This window comes from Mandrillus leucophaeus, unplaced genomic scaffold, assembly GCF_000951045.1.
Source record: "Mandrillus leucophaeus isolate KB7577 unplaced genomic scaffold, Mleu.le_1.0 Scaffold298, whole genome shotgun sequence".
NCBI lineage: Eukaryota > Metazoa > Chordata > Mammalia > Primates > Cercopithecidae > Mandrillus > Mandrillus leucophaeus.
Genome location: NW_012103120.1, coordinates 2,651,991 through 2,671,114, shown reverse-complemented (window position 1 = coordinate 2,671,114; position 19,124 = coordinate 2,651,991). Strand labels below are relative to the sequence as shown.

Here is a 19,124-nt window from a genome sequence, read left to right as displayed (position 1 = left end):
AAAAAAAAAAAAAAAACTTGTTTATAAAGCTGCATATATTTAGTGGAACAATCTTTTACAAGATCTCAGGAAAATAATCACCAAATAACATGGTGCACTTAAATCGCAGTGATCACCACAGTATGATTCACAGGTAACACCGTACAACTACAAAGATATAACACATTGCTACACATACTTTATTTGCAATTCAGTACCATGAAAACATTTCTCTAAGAGGTCAATGTAATAATCTTTTATTGATATAGGAACTCTGGCACTGAAAGCTTGAATAACCCAAGGTAATGATGTCGTCACCAAGGGACAACGAGAATAGAACCCAAATCCCTTGACTCCCAAGCTTGTGTTTTCCCTTAATTGTGCTCCTTTCTATTCATCCAAGAGCATCAAGTGTAAAACGTGGGAGAAAGGAGTGGGCACAAATGAGCCAAGTCCGCGAGGTGGAGACTGCACTGAAGGTCCTAGGAATCGCCCCTTGGCACTTTCCTTTTGTTTTGGCTGAGGAAGATGAAAGCAGCAGCAACCACAAACTCCTGGGACCAAGAACTGGAACTAGGTACTGCCTGTTGCGGTAACTCTCTTCCTCATTTTAGGCCTTTCCTTTTTAACCTCTCCTTCCGGCCAAGCCTTCGCGCGCTCTTCCCCTCTCTCGGTTTCTATCTGCTCCCTTTAGCTCCACTCTGCATATTCCTACTAGGTGTCCCCGTGAGAGGAGGCAGCTGCGCCGCACTGGCTCTCCACCCTCCATCAGGCCCTGGCGCCCAGTCCTCAGGTGTTCAAGAGGTTCGTAGCGTCACAAGCGCTCTCCCTAGAAAGTGAGTGGCAGTCAAGCATTATAAATGTGTTTCAACTGTTAAGAGACTTAAGAGATGGGAACCGGGGCATATACCAAGTCACATCTGCGTGGGTTTAGGTAGCTGGTCACAACAAAGCAAAATTTAGACAATAAGCGTTGAGACTTTCCTTTTAGCTGCGAGTTTCACAGCTCCGCCATCCCCTGAGCAACCTCCCACTGGAGGACGCCTGCCGAAGCGCATGTGTTTACACTTTTTCTACACCAGGCGGAGGACCCAAGCGCTCGCTGACCCCGGGGGATTCCAAACCGTTACTCCGCCCGCCGGGGTGGGGCCAGCGCAACGGCCGAGGCTGCGCAGCCGGCCGGCTCCGGGGCCCTCGCGCACTACAAGTCCCAGAAGGCCGCTCTCCGCGGGGGCGGGCAGTCGGTTTATCCGCCTCACGCTCATTTTTACCACTGCTCACCCCTTCCCCAGTCCTCCTGGTGTCCTTTCCACAGTTAAAGGCTACTTTCTCTTGAAGCACATGAGGAGAAGCCTTAGCAACCTCGATACCGAAGTTCTTCGCGCGCTCGCTCTTTCTGCCTCTGCTCGAACTATGCCTGACTTCCTCACAGGAGTTGGGTAGTGCAGGCGAGAGAAGGAAGTCTTTGCAGGCCAAAACTAGGACAACCTGCTCGGACTTCCGCCTCCCGGCCTCCGGAAGGCAGTGCGCACGCGCTCGCTGCGACTCCGGCGCGGTTGACTTCCGCTCCCACTGTGCTCTGCGAGCCGAATCATGGATCACACTGGTAAGGAGGCGGAGGCAGTGGGGGTCCCGGTTCCATGCCCCCTTGGCCGGCCTGGGGCTGGTTGCCCAGCAGGCAAAAGGGATTACGCTCGCCCCACAACACTAGGGTGTGGCAGTGAGAAGAAATCTCACATATGCCTTCCTGTGCCTGGCAGGGGCCTGCCGTTTCCTGGCCTACCCTCTGGTGTGGTACCTACCTCCTCCGTGCCGGCAACAACCGCTCCTTCTCTCGTTCTGAGCTCCGAACGCGGACCGGTGGGCAATGTAGGCCTTTGGGAAGGGAGAGCGCCGGCTCTATTTTATTCAGCCCAGCTGCTCTGGCCTACGTTATGGAGACTGGCGGGTAGATTGCGGTCTCCGAATCGCGGAATCCTCTTTACGCTGGGAGTGGACGGGCGAGAGTGGGTTGGAGACTTCCTGCTGTCTCAGTCAGCTTTGGGCGGGTGCTGCAGTGGTCACCTCCTGTCGTCTCTCAGATCCTTTATGGACTAGAGAGGTGAAAGAAGGGCATCTGATAGAGTTTTTGGAATCCAACTCTTAGCTTTTACCTAAACCAAAAGCATGCCCCGCGCTTCGACTGAGGTCCGTACTCATCATTTGAGGGTATTTACAAACAGGAGCTTAAAATCAAGGCATTCTCATACTTTTCTCCAAGTAAGAGTAGCTCCACCCTTTATTATGTATTTTCTGGCTTTTGCTTCTTTGTGGTTCTCGGATATTGAATGCGTGCTCTTGGAGTTAACAAGTGCCCCATACGTTTACAGCGACCATATCACAAATGGAGAAAAAAAGGCTTTTTCTTGAGTATTGAGTTGTCCTCACTCATCAGATAGCTGCTTGGTTATGTAATTAGGTGTGTATGTTTATGTAGTGTATGTTTATGCCAGATACAGATATCTGTAGGTCGGGAGATGGAAGATGGAATGGTAAACGAGACGGACCAAATAGAACTTCTATTTCACGGAGGAACACAGACAATATCTTCTTTTTTAAAAAATTTTTTGTTTTTTAAATGTTTGCGAATTATAAGTGTTTTGAAGAAAATAAACCAGTGCTATGGAGAGATTCATAGGGGGAAATTTCAGAGGGAGTTGTTAGGAATGGTCTTTGTGGAAGCTAACATCTGATGGGTGAGAAGATCCCAGCCCTGGGAAAAAAAGCAAGAGGAAAAGCATTTCCAGCAAGTGCAAAGGCACTGAGGTAGGAAGATATAGTGAAGTCAGCTGCAGCCTAGTAATAACCAGAGTGTAAGAGTCCTGAAGTGAGATTGGAAAGGAGGGCAGCAGGCACATTATTCAGGTCATTGAAAGCCATGGTAAACGTTTGATTTTTAAGTGAATATGAAGCCACTGAACAGAAGTAGAGGAGGAACACAATCTCTTTAAAAAAATATAATAGGCTGTTCTATCGAGAATGGTGTAAGAGAGGGAGGTAAGAATGATGGAAAATAGCTGATTGCAGTAGACGGAAAGGGAAGGTTGGTTTGGTGAAAATGAAGGAGAATGGGCAACTTCAGTAAATACTTTGGTGGTGTTTGAACGAATGTGAGAGAAAGGAGAAATACCTAGGTTTTTGGTTTGAGCAACTAGGTAGTGTCCATTATTGAATTGAGGAAAACTTGGAGCAGAAAACAGTCTTTTTTTGTAGAGGTGAGATGGGAATTTGGGAACAAGTGTTTGGTCTTGGACTACTGGTGTGAGATAACTATTGAGACAGGAGAGATGCCAAGTGGAGATGAGAGGAAAGATCTGCACTGAAAATACGTATTTGGAAGTTAGTACCTTTATTTATAGCTGGTATTTTAAAGCATGAGGACAGATGAGACCACTTAAGAAGGGTGTGTTCAGAGGAGAAGCCAGCCTAGCACCAGGCTGTAAAGAATTCCAGTGTTTGGGAATTTATATAGAGCTGAAACTGCGATTTTGATGGTAGAATAGCAAACATTCGACTTTTGGAAAATAATTCTTATTTGAATTATTTTCTGGAATTGTGAGTCAAGTTCCTGCCATAGTTTAGAGGCTATTATGTTAGGAAATCATAATAGGGGTGGGTGTAAAGCGTGTTTATTATCTTAATTCTTGAAGTTTAGACATTGCCTAAGGAAGTAAAACTCATCCGAACATGAAAATACGAATGAGCCAACCACTTAAAAAATTAGTTCCCGCTGAGATGTCCCTTCTGCTTAATACTAAATTCTTACCTATTTTATTTTTTTAATGAATCAGTCTCTTTGATGCTTAGTATCAGAAGATAGTATCAAATACTATGCATTGATTGTGAAATAAAATTATAAACCTTGCAGAAGATTCTGGTTTTCATGAAATTCATAAATATGAATTTGATAATTGTTTAAATCACAAAGCCTTTGACAAATGAGGAAATGCCACTTAGCTAGATAATTGAAGAATCATGACAGAATAGGCATCTCAAAAGAATAATTTCAATATTAAAGGATTAAGAGTTCCTTGGGGAAATTGATGAAACCCTTGAACATTATGCAAAAATGACCCATTTTATGATCATACTGACATTCAAATGTAAAAATGAAGGTGTTCTAATAGAATCTTGCCAGAAAAATTACTCCAAGAGGCTCCCAATTAACACTAGATTTATTCTTTGGTCATTCTAAGAATTAGCACTTCTGTAACTGTATGCCAGATTTTGTAAAAGATCCCAGATTTTGTAAAATATTTGTTGGTTCCTTTTATTCAGGATAAAAATCCCCAATCTTTTTTAAACTATATAATATGGAAGTGTTGTGCCTTTTTAAAGTGAATTTATCTTAAGTGGCTAGTAGTCCTTAGTCATTTTCTATGTAATATCTAAGAAATTTTTGTTGTTAAGAACTTTATAATTTGTTACTGTATTCAAAAGGAAATAGTGCTTTATGTTCTGATTCTTAATTTAAAAACAACAAAAAGCAAAAAAGTCGCAAAAAAACCCAGAACATTACCACTATTAAATGCTGTACCTCATGAACTTCAATTTGTGAAGCAAAGTGAGAAGGGCCAGCCAGCTCTTGAAAGTGGTAGACTGTGCAAGCAACAATAGAGACCTCAAATGTTCAGGATGGTGTGAAAAGGACTTGTGATGAAGTGTTGGTATTTTCATTATTCACAAAGGTAAAACGATTAAACCATTTTGATATTTGAATGTTTAGTATTTGAGGGACAGCATTGAACTGATTATATGTCTACAACGACTTGCTTTTTAGTTGATTGGAATGTCAGGAATACTTTTTGAGCAAGAAAAAAAGTCATTCATGTTTCTTCTGGCCAGTGCATTGCTTGTAATTACTTTTATGTACATAAGCAACTACAATGAAAGCAGATCAAATACATTAATCAGCTCGTGAGTCTATTTAGTGAAGCGTTGAAAGCTAATCAAGTTGGGTTTACCCCAATTCAAGATTCTAGCTAACCATGTAATTCTGCCCTCCCCTTGTTTGAGGATTAGCTGTTATAAGAGTAGTAAGTAGACTGAAAGATACTTAAAATAATCGTTAAGGACCCATTTTTAATTTTGTTTGATATATTGTTCAGAAAAAGTGCAAATGAATGTGAACTTGGTGTGTGTCTGTAATCCTAGTAGCCTTGGAGGCCATTAGTACTAGCTTACTACTTCCAAATTTGGCTTTGCTGAATTTAATGTGGACGGTTTGGCTATCTATCTGGACTGTAATATTTCCTGCAGGGGCAGTTATACAACCTTGTTCAATAACTTGTCATGTTTAAAACACAATAAATTAAAAAATATGTTATTTGTATTTCCTATTTTAAGCATTTTCCTTTTTGTCTTTAGTAGGTCAAGTTAAGTATTTTCTGTATTATATCTTTTCATCTATTTGAAAAAAGGTAACTGTTAAGCTTTAGATGGGGTCAGTTCTATGATATAATACTCCTGTTACTCATGGGACAAGAATTAATTCTATAGACAATAACAAGCAAAGACTCCAGGGACTAGAAGGTGACAGTTGTTTAGACCTAGTTGTAGTACAGGAACTTTGCATCCTCTTCAATTATAATTTTCCATTACAGGGCCGACTAAGAACTCAGTCATATGTTATAGCCCAATACATTATTGCATGTTTTTACTACTAAATGGTGTAATGATTTTTACTGTAATTCTGAATGATTTTTAGAATAACTCTCTTACACTTAAGGAATAATCACATTTCTTAACTTCATTTTCAAATGCATTATTTAATTTTGCCTTCATCAGTGTTAGTAAGTTCAGTTTACTAAGTTTATTATCTGCATGCTTGATGATCAGACATGGGGATAGGGATGGTTTTCTTTCTTTTTCTTCTTAGTCTTTTTCTTTAAAAAAAAAAAATCTCTTGTAGTTCAAGACAATGGTTCTTGGGTTCATGAATGGTTTCATGTTTCTGTAAACTTCTCTGGAATTATATGAAAAATTTTATTCACTTTTCTAGGGAGAGGTCCTATAACTTTTATCAGTTTCTTAAAGGATTCCATATCTCAAAAAGGGTTAAAAAGCATTGCCTTAAGTGTTGATCCAAAATAAGTAAAATTAGCAGTTAAACTTAATGTAATATTGAAAATCAGAACCCAGATCTTTAAACTTGATAATGTTAGGTATGTTGTTTTAATACCTGTAGCAGAATAATCTTTAAAAAGAAAAACTAAAAGAAGTTACAACTTTTTTTTCCCTGACATAGACAATGAGTTACAAGGCACTAATAGTTCTGGATCCTTGGGTGGCCTTGATGTTCGCAGACGAATTCCTATAAAGCTCATCTCCAAACAAGCAAACAAAGCAAAACCTGCACCGCGAACTCAAAGGACTATAAACAGGATGCCTGCAAAGGCTCCACCTGGTGATGAAGGTAATTTGTTTAACTAATAGGTCCAACACTCTTTCTGTTTTATCTGATTGCTCCAGATAGTCTGTGTGATCTTATAGCTACCTCTTTTTTATCTTACATCTCCTATTTATTCTTCAACCTTCTTGTTTGACTTCTCATTGTAGCACATTGTATTTTTATTTCCCTTTATAAATATTTTTTATTTGATTCCTTTTGTTGTTGAAAGCAATGCTGCCCATTGTTTAATAATCTCAACAGTATTGCAGAAAGCATAACATTAAAAGTAAAATCCTTCTATCCAAAGATAATCCCTGTTGACTTTTTTATACAAAACTACTGATTTTTTATGTGTAGTTGCCATTTTTTCATGTAATACGCATTTAAGATTTTTTTCTTATCAGTAGATGCAGATATACCTCATTAAAAAAACAGGTTTGGGTATTTTTAGATATACCATAATTTAACAGTTTTTCCAGTTTTTTTCTGTTACAAAAAATGTTGCACCAAATATTCTTAGACATAGTGTTTTGTAGAATTTGTACTTTGCACAGATTTGGCCTTTTTTTTTTTTTTTTTAATTCCAAAGACTTTAAACCTACAAATTTGGATATTTTAAAACTTGATAGATACTGTGGATTTTAGAGTTTGACAAGTACTGTCAAATTGCTCTTCAAAAAAGGTATGTTAGTTTTTACTCCCATACACCAATAGTGAGTACTAGAAATCTTTTAAAATTTTTGTTTTGATGTAAATTTCTTTTAATTATGAAAGAGCGAATATTTTTTCATAGTATTGGTCATTCTTGTTTAGATCCTTTCTTCTGAGTTTTTTGTAAATTAATAGGATTTTTGTTATATGTTATGTATGTATATGTGTGTGTATATACATATATATATATATGTATTTTTTTTTTTTTTTTGAAATTGGGTCTTACTCTCTTGCCTGGACTGGAGTGCAGTGGTGGGATCATGGCTCGATATTCCAGGCTCAAGTGATCTTTCCACCTCAGTCTCCTGAGTAGCTGGGACTACAGGTGCGCCCCACCTGCTTGGCTAATTTTTTGTATTTAATTTTTGTAGTGACGGGTCTTGCTGTGTTGCCCAGGCTGGTTTTGAACTCCTAGGCTCAACAGTCCTCTCACCTTAGCCTCCCAAGGTGCTGGGATTACAGGCATGAGCCACTGTGCCTGGCCTATATTGTATATATTCTTCACTTGTCTTTTAATTTTGTATACAAAATATTTATTGCAGAGAATCTTGAAGATTCTATGTAGTCAGGTATCCAGTCTTTGCTTTTATGACTTCTGGGTTTTGTGACATTTTTTGAAAGGCCTTCCCCTATTTCACCAGTATAAAAGAGTTTTTCCATCTTATCCTTGATTACAGGTTAGCAAACTATGTCTGTGGGCCAAATGTAACCCTGTTTTTATAAACAATTTTATTGGAACACAGCTATGCTCATTCCTTTAAGTATTATCTATGGGGGCTTTCACACTATAATGGTAGAGTTGAGTTAATTGTGATTAAGACCATATGGTCCACAAAGCCTAAATATTTACTATTTAGCCTTTCACAGAAAAAGTTCACTGATACTGCTTGAGAACATTTATGGATATGTATTTGGTTATTAAGGGGAAAAAAGGTGGCGTCTGGCTTTTTTTCCCCCCAAAACATTGTCCCAACTCTTTTCCTTGCTGAATAGGAATTTTATTGTTATCATATGTATGTTAAAACAGCAGTCCCCAATCTTCTTGGCACAAGGACTGGTTTCATGGAAGACAGTTTTTCCACAGATGGAGAGTGATGGCAGGGTGCGGGGAATGATTTCGGGATGCAACTGTTGCGTTAGTTAGATTCTTGTAAGGAGCACCAACCTAGATCCCTCTCTTGCACAGTTCACAATAGGGTTTGCGTTCCTATGAGAATCTAATGCAGCTGCTGATCTGACGGGAGGCGGAGGCAGAGGTCAAGTGGTAATGCTCCCTAGCCCTCCACTCACCTGCTGTGTGGCCGCGTTCCTAACAAGCCAAGGATACTGGTCCGAGGTCTGGGAGTTGGGGACCCCTGTATTAAAAGTATTTTTTTGCATTTCTAGACTTCCTGTTCTATTCCAGCAATTTGTCTGTATTTATTTTGTAGGATCAAGCTGCTTTAGTTAAAACATACATTATGGTTTCTTTTATTGTAGGGTTTCTCTCCCATCTAAACAAGTATATTTGAAGTCAAATTGTTACAAATCGTGTTAGTAATAACCTAGGGCTGCTATTGCACTACCTCTAATTTACGATCACTCCTGCTTTGGCTTTTTTAAAAAAACTAATTTTTTAAAACAACATGGTAGTGTACAAATGCATTCTTTAATAGTTCAAACAATGCAGAAAAGCCAAAATCCTTTTCCCCCTTTCCCTCTCGGAATTTGGAGTAAAAGAAATTTTTGGATTGTTGTTTTCCTAGGCATCAATCAAAATGTGGAGTTTGGGGTGTCAGTGTGGTATCTCTACAAGTATATATAGTTTAATGATGGGAGTACAGGTGGAACTACTCTGAAAAATGATAATGTGCTCCTAATTTCCTAGGCTGTTATCCCAATAATTTTCTGGGTTTGAAAAATTGAGTTTCCTTATTTTGAATTTTAGATCACACCAGCTTTTCTAAGGTGTAAATGGGTGATATAGGAGCCTAGGAACTCTCAGGTGTAGCTTATCAGAGCGCCCTGACTTTGAGTTATACATTCGTATTGGCAGTAATTAAATAGCAGTACACCAAAGTGTCTATCAGCTTCAAAAAATTCTTGCATCACTATTTGTGTGTTAATGTGAGTGTGTGTCTGTGTGTGTTTGTGTCTGTGTATAGGTGCTGTAATTTAGTCATGTGGGTAAAGTTAAAACTTGTGTGCTTGGCTACTCTGTTTACCAGTTCTAGGGCCAAAAGAGTCGTGAGAAGCCTGGCTCCTTGGAGGGATATATTTGTCTGCTCAGCTTTACTTTAGGTAATTGGATTCTACCTAGAATTCCCATCAGACTGTTGATTGGTTTTTTGTTCTTTTGTAGGAGATGAGAAGATTGCCATCAACTTTGTAATTAGGCCAGAGAAATTGAGCCCATTTGATCTTCATATATCTTAAGTTTATTGATATTGATAAATGCATTGTAGGAAAGGATACATAAGATATGATATGGCTGCTGTTTGGGTAATTAATCAGGGAGTGGTTTTAATCGACAGGGTGAAATATGAATATGTTAAAGTGTCTAAATTACTCATTTTAGGGCTAAAGAAGAAGATAACTTGTTTGCTAATAAAATGCATAGAATGCTTTATGTTTTCATTATACTCTTGGCAATAAAATCAGTCTCATGGCATACCATTTTTGTAGCTAGACTAGAATAAATGGTGATCAGTATCTTAAAAATTTGTGCAACAAGCATGATAATCAGTAGTCAGTAACATTTTACATTAGAAATAGTTTCATGAATTGATAAGAGCATTTGAATGGGAGTCAAGAGATCTGAGGTCTGTTCCTGGCTTTGCCACTTTTCTTCTATATGTTGAGTTGTTATGAGTCTCCATATAGTAATATTCTCAATAATGAAGTGAAAGAGTTGTACTAGATCACCAAGATCACTTCTAACTGATGTTTTAAACTAATCTTGATTGTCTTATTCTTAGAAAAGCTTTGAAAGGCATCAGATGGGCTTTTTAGTGAAAAGATCTATTTTGCCATGTATATGTACTTCCAAAATGAAATTTGAGATGTGGAAAGTTAATGGGCAGTACTTTTTTTTTTTCTCAGAAGGATTTGATTATAATGAAGAAGAACGGTATGACTGTAAAGGTGGTGAGCTGTTTGGAAATCAGCGAAGGTTTCCTGGACACCTTTTTTGGGACTTTCAGGTATAATTAAAAATGAAAAATTGTGTTAGAACAATAAAATATTTTAAGTATTAAATAGTTAAAATGTTTTATTAGAGTAATGCACAATACATAAAGAATGTTATGAACTTATAACTGATTTTCAGTATATACAAATCATTTGTTAATACTCTATTTTCAAGAATAATTTGAAGTACTTTTCAGTAAAATCAGTATATTAACACTAAGAAGAAAAACTAATGGTATCACAGCTAATGGTGGGGAATACGTGGAGATTATACCAAGAAGCTTTTATTTCTAATTGTTTTAACAACTTTTATAAAACACTGACCAATTCATTGTGTAGATACAATCTTTAGAATTGTGTGAGAAGATAATTTTAATTATATCATTTCAACAGATAAACATCTTAGGTGAAAAGGATGATACACCAGTTCATTTCTGTGACAAGTGTGGATTGCCTATTAAAATCTATGGGCGAATGGTAAGTATAATTAAATACTGTTTTTGTCAGTAAGCATTTGCATAGAGGTGGGGTTCTGAAATTTAACTAGATAGGTTTATCATTGTTTCATGACTAAGTTTGTGACATTTTAAATAAGTATGAAATAATTAAGGGAAGTATTGGAATACTGTGAATTTAATATGATTATCTTGACAAATTGTTGAATTCTTGTAAAATATTAAATAAAACTGAAAATTAAAGTAATTTCTGAAAACTAATTTCTTTAGAGTGTTTGATACCAGTTAGTTTACAGTTATTCTAGTTTATTAAGGAAAAATTTTTTTCTTAATAAATAGAACAAAACTACTTATGTTTGAAGGCCACAATTTTTTTTACATAAAACTGCATTAATAATATTTATAATTTCTTTTTTTCCTGAGACTCAGAGAGGCTTAATAATAATTAGTATTTCTGAAAATTGAATTCTAATCATTAAAAAAATTTTACAATCCTAACTGTAATTTTATAGTAATTTTCACATTTCTTCCCTCCAAAAAAGATAGTTTTGCATTTGCGTTTAGAAAAAAAATTGAATTCAGTAACATACCTGTGATGGTAGATGGCGTGGATTATGCACTGTTGCTTTCCTGTACATCATAGTAAAGAAATAGTAACAGGCTGTGAATTTAAAAATGTGGTTCTAACATCATTTTACTGTATCCTTCTGATTGATTTTTAGATTTTTATTAGTTGATTAACTTAAAATGACCAGAGGAAGATGCTGCTTATATTAAACATAGGACATACTTGTTATTTTTACTGCATTCAAATAGTTTCAGGAGAAACAAGATTTAAAAAAAAAACACATAATTAAAGTGTTCTTCAGGAGGTTTTGACTTGCAGAGGGCTGGGTGTGGTGGCTCACACCTATAATCTCACAGCTTCGGGAGGCTGAGGTGTGAGGATTGCCAGAGGCCAGGAGTTTGGTACCAGCCTGGACAACTTAGCGAGACCCCGTCTCTACAATAAAATAAAATAATTAGCCTGGTGTGGTGGCACACACCTATGTTCCTAGCTATTCTGGAGGCTGAGGAGGGAACATCAGCCAGGAGTTCGAGGTTACAGTGAGCTGTGATCACACCAGTGGACTCCATCCTGGGCAACAGAGCAAGATCTGTTTCTTAAAAAAAAAGGAAAAAACGTCTGGGTACCATGGGTGAAATTCATAGAGTTTACACCTCCAGAAAGTGTAAGCAAATACATACGTGTATATTTATTGGGAAAGGGGCCATAGTTTTTGTGATGTTCTCAAAAGGCTTTGTGATTGAAAAAGGTTATTATAATTAGTACTTAATAAATATTCATTTTAACAGGTATTCTCAAGTATCTTCTAAGCCGCCTTATGTATAGGTCACTATATATTTTTTTTTTAAGAAATATTTTAAGTTCTAATATGCTTAACTGTAATATGTCTTTGTTTACAGATTCCATGCAAGCATGTTTTTTGCTATGACTGTGCTATTTTACATGAAAAAAAGGGAGATAAGATGTGTCCAGGGTAAGATAAGATTATCATTACCTTTTTTAAATAATAAAGTTTTAGTACAATGATTTGTAAGTTGGATTAAAGGTTAGGGAGTGATATAAATCAGGCAGGAGATCAAACATACAGACATGGCTAATCTTTTTCTGTGAGCCCAGCTTGCCTAGCGTTTCTCTTTAATATAGGGCAAGGTAAACACTGTCAGTCAACTCAAATTGGTCAGAATGAAATCTGTTTGCCATTACAGAAGTATTATTATAAACCAAAAACAGTTACTTTTTTGATGAGGCATTAAAGAAGTATTAAGATATATTGAGAGCAAAGACTCCAGAATTAGAATTCCTGGGTTTGAATCCTTATTCTGCTATTTATTAGCTGCTTTACTGTCATAGACTATTCTTTATTGATAAAATGAGGCTGATAATAGTACCTACCTCCTTGTGGTATTTTTAGGATTAAATGAGGTTTTATATATATAACATATGTACACATGTACATATATATAGTAGCTGGCATATAGTAAGCACTATATATATATATATATAAGCTCTTGCTACTTTCAAATCTGATTATTGTATCTGGAGTATATCTTAGAACACCATCATTACATAGTCTCAAACAAATTATAAAAAGCTAGATCCGTTTTGGGATAGTCTTGAAGAAAACAGAATAATAATTTTTATATCAGTTCAGAACTCTTGATAAGGAAGGCTTAAGAAAGAATGAGAGATACTTGCTTGGAATGGCCATAGGCTTCTTAGGTCACTTATAACCTGTGCTTAAAGCTACACCAAGATTTGTGGTATTGATTGATAACAAAGCTGTGGACACTTGTCAGCAATGATTCCGTTTTATGGTGTAGGAAAGTTTAACGTCAGCAGGAGAGAGGGGTGATTTATTGACAGCTCAGTGACAACTAATTCTCGTGGCATGTTTTTATTCGCATTTTAAAGTAACAGATTATAAAATTTGTTCTATGAGTTTAAAACATTTCGTTTATAGAATTATAATTCAGAAGAGTTAAAACACTAGAAATATATATCGTTTTTTTTTTTGGGTGTTTTCTCAGGCCTAAGTTTTCAACATGGTATACCTTCATTTTAAGTTACATAGTAAATTTGATTGCTTCATTGGAATAAAGGATTTCAGATGTGATAAAACATTATTTAGAGGACTTTTAAAGGTTTCCTCTTATTTATTAAAAGGAAATTAAAAGGTACTTATTGTTTAAAGAAATTAATTCTCAAGGTACTAAATGTAACTAATGTACTGAATATACTAATGTACTAACCTTACTAATGGACTAAATATAACAAAGTACTAAGTGTCACACCTCACTTATGTGGTCCTTAGTAGCAATTTTAGGACAGAAGCCTATCTGTATTAACAGACCCAGATCAGGAAGTGAAGAAATGACAATCAGAGTTAAACAGTATGTATTACTGTTTTTAAGCACCACCCGAGAGAAAGTGCCTCTCATCTTGTTAAGGTCGAGATAGTTCAGAGTTTACAGTGAACTAGAAGCAAAAAACAAGTGTGCCAGATGGCCACTAAAGGGAAGCATAATAACATCAATAAGGAGTGCCAGCCTTATAGTAAGGATGGAAAGATAGACAACTCAAAATCAAGAGTATAGAGCCATTTAGTTTAGTGCCAAATGACCTGACACACATATTCAATGATAATTGCTTATATATATACACACATATATTTTTATATAGTGCTTAATTGGGGATTAAATACTGTCACTTTCGTTGTTTGATATTAAATATATTCTTTGAAGTAATATGAAATAGATGTAAGAACATTGTGAAGTAGGTAGATACTTTAACTTCATTGTACAAATGAAGAAACAAACTCAAAAATGGTTCAGTGATTTCAAATTACTGAGCCGGTACCAGATCCAGGATCTTCAGATTCCTGTTTCAGTCCTCTTTCCCCACTGTGTCAAGAAAGCTGTAATGGCAAGTATGGATTAAATATGGTAAATGAAAAATAGTTACAATTTTGACCCTGAGTTTTTAAGAAAATGTTAAGTTAAATTTAGTGCTCACAAATTAGAAAGTTAGGAAAGTGTAAATTTGCCTGACAATTCAGAAAAAACCCTTCCTTAAAGGACTTTTAATAGTCCAGGCTTAGATTGAAATAGTTTATGTTTAATGTTAAGAACCCTAATGATGAGGCTGATGTTACTTCTTGTAGTCCTTGCAGTGTCTTCTACTTACTGTTTTCTACTTACTGTTTTCCACTGTTTGCTCAACAAACAGTTATCACTCAATAATACCATACAAGTTTGAATTCCATGATTGTAAGTAATCAACCCGTTGGTTTTTTTCTTGCTGGGTTTTTTGGCAAATGGATGCAAAACGTAGAATTGTTTGAGAAAATTAGATAAATTCTAGGCCTTCGGAAGAATGAGGTCTCTTCTTGAAACATATGGTTTGATATTAGGAGTTCTGAAGATGACAGAAATGCCTTGCTTAATGGCTAATAGACAACAAAGTAGGGAAGATTAAAGGTTCATGTAGAATAACTGTAACTTCTAATTGTGGACTTTTGCTATGTTTTATGTAACAGTCAAATTTTTAAAAGAGGCATATTTTTGAAAATTACATAATTTTTTATATTCTCTTTTAGTAAATCACATTTTTTCCCCTTCTGATTTAGCTGTAGTGATCCTGTGCAGCGAATTGAGCAGTGTACACGAGGTTCTCTCTTCATGTGTAGCATTGTTCAAGGGTGCAAGAGAACGTATTTGTCTCAGAGAGACTTACAGGCTCATATCAACCATCGCCATATGAGAGCTGGAAAACCTGTTACCCGTGCTTCACTTGAAAATGTTCATCCTCCTATTGCCCCACCACCAACTGAAATCCCTGAGCGTTTTATAATGCCACCAGACAAGCACCATATGAGCCATATTCCGCCAAAGCAGCACATCATGATGCCACCACCTCCTTTGCAACATGTGCCGCATGAGCACTATAATCAGCCACATGAGGATATTCGTGCTCCTCCAGCAGAATTGTCCATGGCTCCACCTCCACCTCGATCGGTCAGTCAGGAAACCTTTCGTATTTCAACAAGAAAACACAGCAATTTAATAACCGTCCCTATTCAGGATGACTCAAATTCAGGTGCTAGAGAACCACCACCTCCTGCCCCAGCACCTGCTCACCATCATCCTGAATATCAGGGTCAACCAGTGGTATCGCACCCTCATCATATTATGCCTCCACAGCAACATTATGCACCACCCCCACCTCCTCCACCACCAATAAGCCATCCAATGCCACATCCTCCCCAGGCTGCAGGTACTCCTCACTTGGTATATAGCCAAGCTCCACCTCCACCAATGACCTCTGCTCCACCACCAATAACCCCTCCCCCTGGACATATTATTGCCCAGATGCCACCTTATATGAATCATCCTCCTCCAGGACCTCCCCCACCTCAACATGGTGGTCCACCTGTAACTGCACCCCCTCCTCACCATTATAATCCTAACTCATTACCCCAGTTCACTGAAGATCAAGGAACTCTGAGCCCTCCATTTACACAACCAGGGGGAATGAGCCCTGGTATATGGCCTGCACCAAGAGGGCCACCTCCTCCTCCACGATTGCAGGGTCCGCCTTCTCAAACCCCACTTCCTGGACCACATCATCCAGATCAGACGAGATATAGACCGTATTACCAATGATAATAGTATTTTGAACTGAAGATATGAGGAGGAAAAAAACTATGTATAGTCAATCTTTTAATTAAGCTTTGACTGTTTTGGGAAGGAAGAGTACCTCTTACCGAGGTAGTATAAAACACATAGGGTCTTGTTTCTTAAAATGGTTTTAAATCTTGACCTTAAGATTGATTTCAAGTACCATACTGTAGTACAGATAAGTGGCTCAGTTGAGCACAGCTATATTTTAACATCTTTATTCCCCTAGTTTAGTAAATTGACCCAGAGGTGACCATTTGTAAAAAATTTGAAAAAATTTTTCATTGTTTTACTTCAAAAGTATTGTTTTGTTAAACCCAACGTTCAGTTTTTCTTGTGATACATTTTGTTAACCTGTGTAAAAGGATTAAATTTCAATAAGATTGTAAAAATGCTATTTTTATGTGAATTTAAGTGCAGCCACATACTGTTTTTTAAACCATATGTTTTACCACTAATTTCCCAAAGTTATAATAAAATCCTAAAAGCAAAAATCTAGAATTTGCTGTAAGGCAGACTGTTAAATGATAAGAGAGTTATTTCACATTTTAGGCACTGAAATGTTGAGGTTTCGAGGTATAGTAAGTATACAATGCACTTCACTTGGATGCCTTTTCATTTTTAGGCAGCCTCAGGAGCACCAAAATACATTGGAATTCTAGTACTAAGATATATTTGTTTGTAATGTTAAAAGGCATTACTAATTATTTGGAAAGAGATGGCCAAAGTAATCAACTCTACAGGCTTCAAGCTGGTGGGGAATGCTGTTACTCATTAATGCTTTTTTACTGAATGGTCGGAATCACATATGCACCACACATACTGATCTTAAGTAACATTATTTTATAGAACTGTTTAAATGGTGTTATTTAGATGAAATGTGTTCTGTTCATTGTCTTAAACTGAATAGGGCTGAATAGGCTTTATGTAATTCTTCATTTCATGGTAGAGTTTGATGCTGTGTTTAAGTGGGTTCTTGTTTATAGGATTTTCAACTGCAGTTTGAATGCCATGGAGGAATTTGAATAATGTATTAATGAAGGACATATTCTTGTAATCACAAATTTGCATTTGCTCAGGTTTCATTGCTGTGTGATAGAATTTTTCCTCTAACTTGAAATTTAAAAACTTTTATTTCCTATTCCTTTTGTTGGTAAAGCAGTCTGAATTTGGAACATTTTAGCATGGAGTCAACAGTGAAGACTACCAGATAATTTTGTATTGGAGAAGAGGAAAGTAACAGCTAAATTGTGGATTTCAGTGCTTTACATGGTGCCTTTAGAGTCAGCTTTTACATTATAGGGGCTTGTTATAGTTCAGCTAAAATGACCACTTAACAGTTTATACAGAACTCGTGTATAAATCAGCGTTCTTAGGATATTATTTATATCCTTTGAATAAATCCCTGTGAAGTTTTTCCTCCCCACTAAAATGGTGCATAATAAAACATGAAATGTGTAGTATGCAGATATCATTTATTAGATAGTTTGTAGTATATACATGTAGAACATACTTCTTTTGACAAAGGGTGAACTGATTGCTAATTTACCATTTTATTCTGTCAGGTACAGGTGAAACAAATTCTCATCTTGAATGATCAGATGCAAAATCATTTCTGAACCCTAGGAGCAGAAGTTAGAAATAACAAAATGGCCATTTCAACCTTGACTGGCCAAAAATAACTAATAAACTTTTTTGTTTTAAGTCAGGCAAGTGATTTTCTACACTTCACAGTTTGAAAGTCCAGTGTTAATGCAATATTTCTAGTGAGAAATGCTTGTTATTAAAAGCATGGGAGTGAAATAGTGTGAAATGTTGGTGGTGAGTGCTTCTATCATATTACTGTAGGTACTTGGACTGGTGCAAACTTGATTCCTTTTCATGCCCTTGTTTAGGAGCTATTAAAATGTTACTGTTAAAAATCCAAACCATTTCTTTGTTCCATGTAATAAGAAAATAGCCAAAATCACTTTAGAGCTTCTCAGCTATTTATGAAGAGCTGTCCTGCTTTTATTGAAAGTCACTAGAGTTGAATGTGGTAAGCAACCACTTAGCCTATGTATTGGACGAGAAAAATCAGTGTCATAAAATTTTGAATTAAGAGAACTCTTGTAGAGTTTTAAAAAAATGATTTATTTTCAATTAGGTTTAAGAAATCTATGTTATGCAGGGAGGCATATCAGATGAATGTTGTAGTAGACAAAAGTTTTAAATTGTGTTAGACTTGAATTCATCAATTGTTTGAGGGTGGGTGGGTAGAAGGATAACAAAATTACTGTTAGTGCTTCTTTCCTTACGGAAAAAGATGTGAATCCCAGCCTTATTTCAGGGAAGCCTTTGAAGCTATGATGGACATAAGTCTAAATTAAATGTATGTATGTTTCATTATATTGCTCTTAAGACTACTGAGGTGGCAGTTTAATTCTTAAAAACAATAAAATGGAAGCATAAATACTATTTTGCCTAGATGAATTTTTATGTATTGGCACATTTGGAAGAATGCAGAATTTTCCATGTTTATGTTGATAACTTTCTACAGTATAATTAAGTTCACTTCTAAAAGATTAAAACCATCAAGTTGAATGTTACATTTCTTCAGTGGCATGTTTATTCAGAATATACAGTATTTGGGGAAATATCTGTTGCAAAGACTATAAGAAACTATATTCATTTTGCCCTGTAAAAACTACTTGCTCAAAATTATCGTGTAAATACTAATTAAATACCACTGAAATGTAAATGGAAGAGATATTTGAACATATCTTTTAAACTCAATAAGAGGCTGTATGAAGTATACAGAACTGCTGAAGGCTTTGTTCTGACTATATTGGAAGAGTATCTTTTGTAATCTTTTTTGGAAAACTCTACAGTTCATCTTTCATAAAGTTTTTGAAAATGAGTACATTATGAGTACATGAAAAAAGTGCATGAGTACTCAGATATTTCTTCATTAGATTACCCATCAAATTAGTATGTTGATGTTAAACATGTGTAAACACTATATTCCGATTAAAGTGGACTTACTCTTCATACTAATATAAACATACTGTATTCTGATTGAAGTGGACTAACTCTTCATACTAATATAAACATACTATATTCTGATTGAAGTGGACTTACTCTTCATACTAATATAA

The 19,124-nt window shown here is 36.4% G+C and overlaps 1 protein-coding gene and 1 long non-coding RNA gene across 4 annotated transcripts; one reads left to right on the top strand and one right to left on the bottom strand.

Annotated features, from left to right (window-relative positions):
• Nucleotides 1–158: 158 nt before the first annotated feature.
• Nucleotides 159–1,457, bottom strand: LOC105544091. Its single transcript, XR_001006716.1, has 2 exons — nt 890–1,457; nt 159–808 (listed from the first exon to the last, which is right to left on the bottom strand). It is a non-coding gene; the product is annotated as an uncharacterized LOC105544091 (long non-coding RNA).
• Nucleotides 905–18,444, top strand: CBLL1 (Cbl proto-oncogene-like 1, E3 ubiquitin protein ligase). Of its 3 annotated transcripts, none has more exons than XM_011986368.1 (6): nt 905–1,585; nt 6,266–6,433; nt 10,205–10,302; nt 10,682–10,765; nt 12,211–12,284; nt 14,937–18,444. In XM_011986368.1, exons 1-6 carry the CDS (start codon nt 1,573–1,575, stop codon nt 15,970–15,972), a joined length of 1,473 nt encoding a protein of 490 aa, XP_011841758.1. In that variant the 5' UTR covers nt 905–1,572; the 3' UTR covers nt 15,973–18,444. The 3 variants fall into 3 exon arrangements, with proteins under 3 accessions (XP_011841758.1, XP_011841759.1, XP_011841757.1); XM_011986369.1 differs by having other exon boundaries at nt 10,202–10,302; nt 14,943–18,444; XM_011986367.1 differs by having other exon boundaries at nt 10,202–10,302.
• Nucleotides 18,445–19,124: the final 680 nt, after the last annotated feature.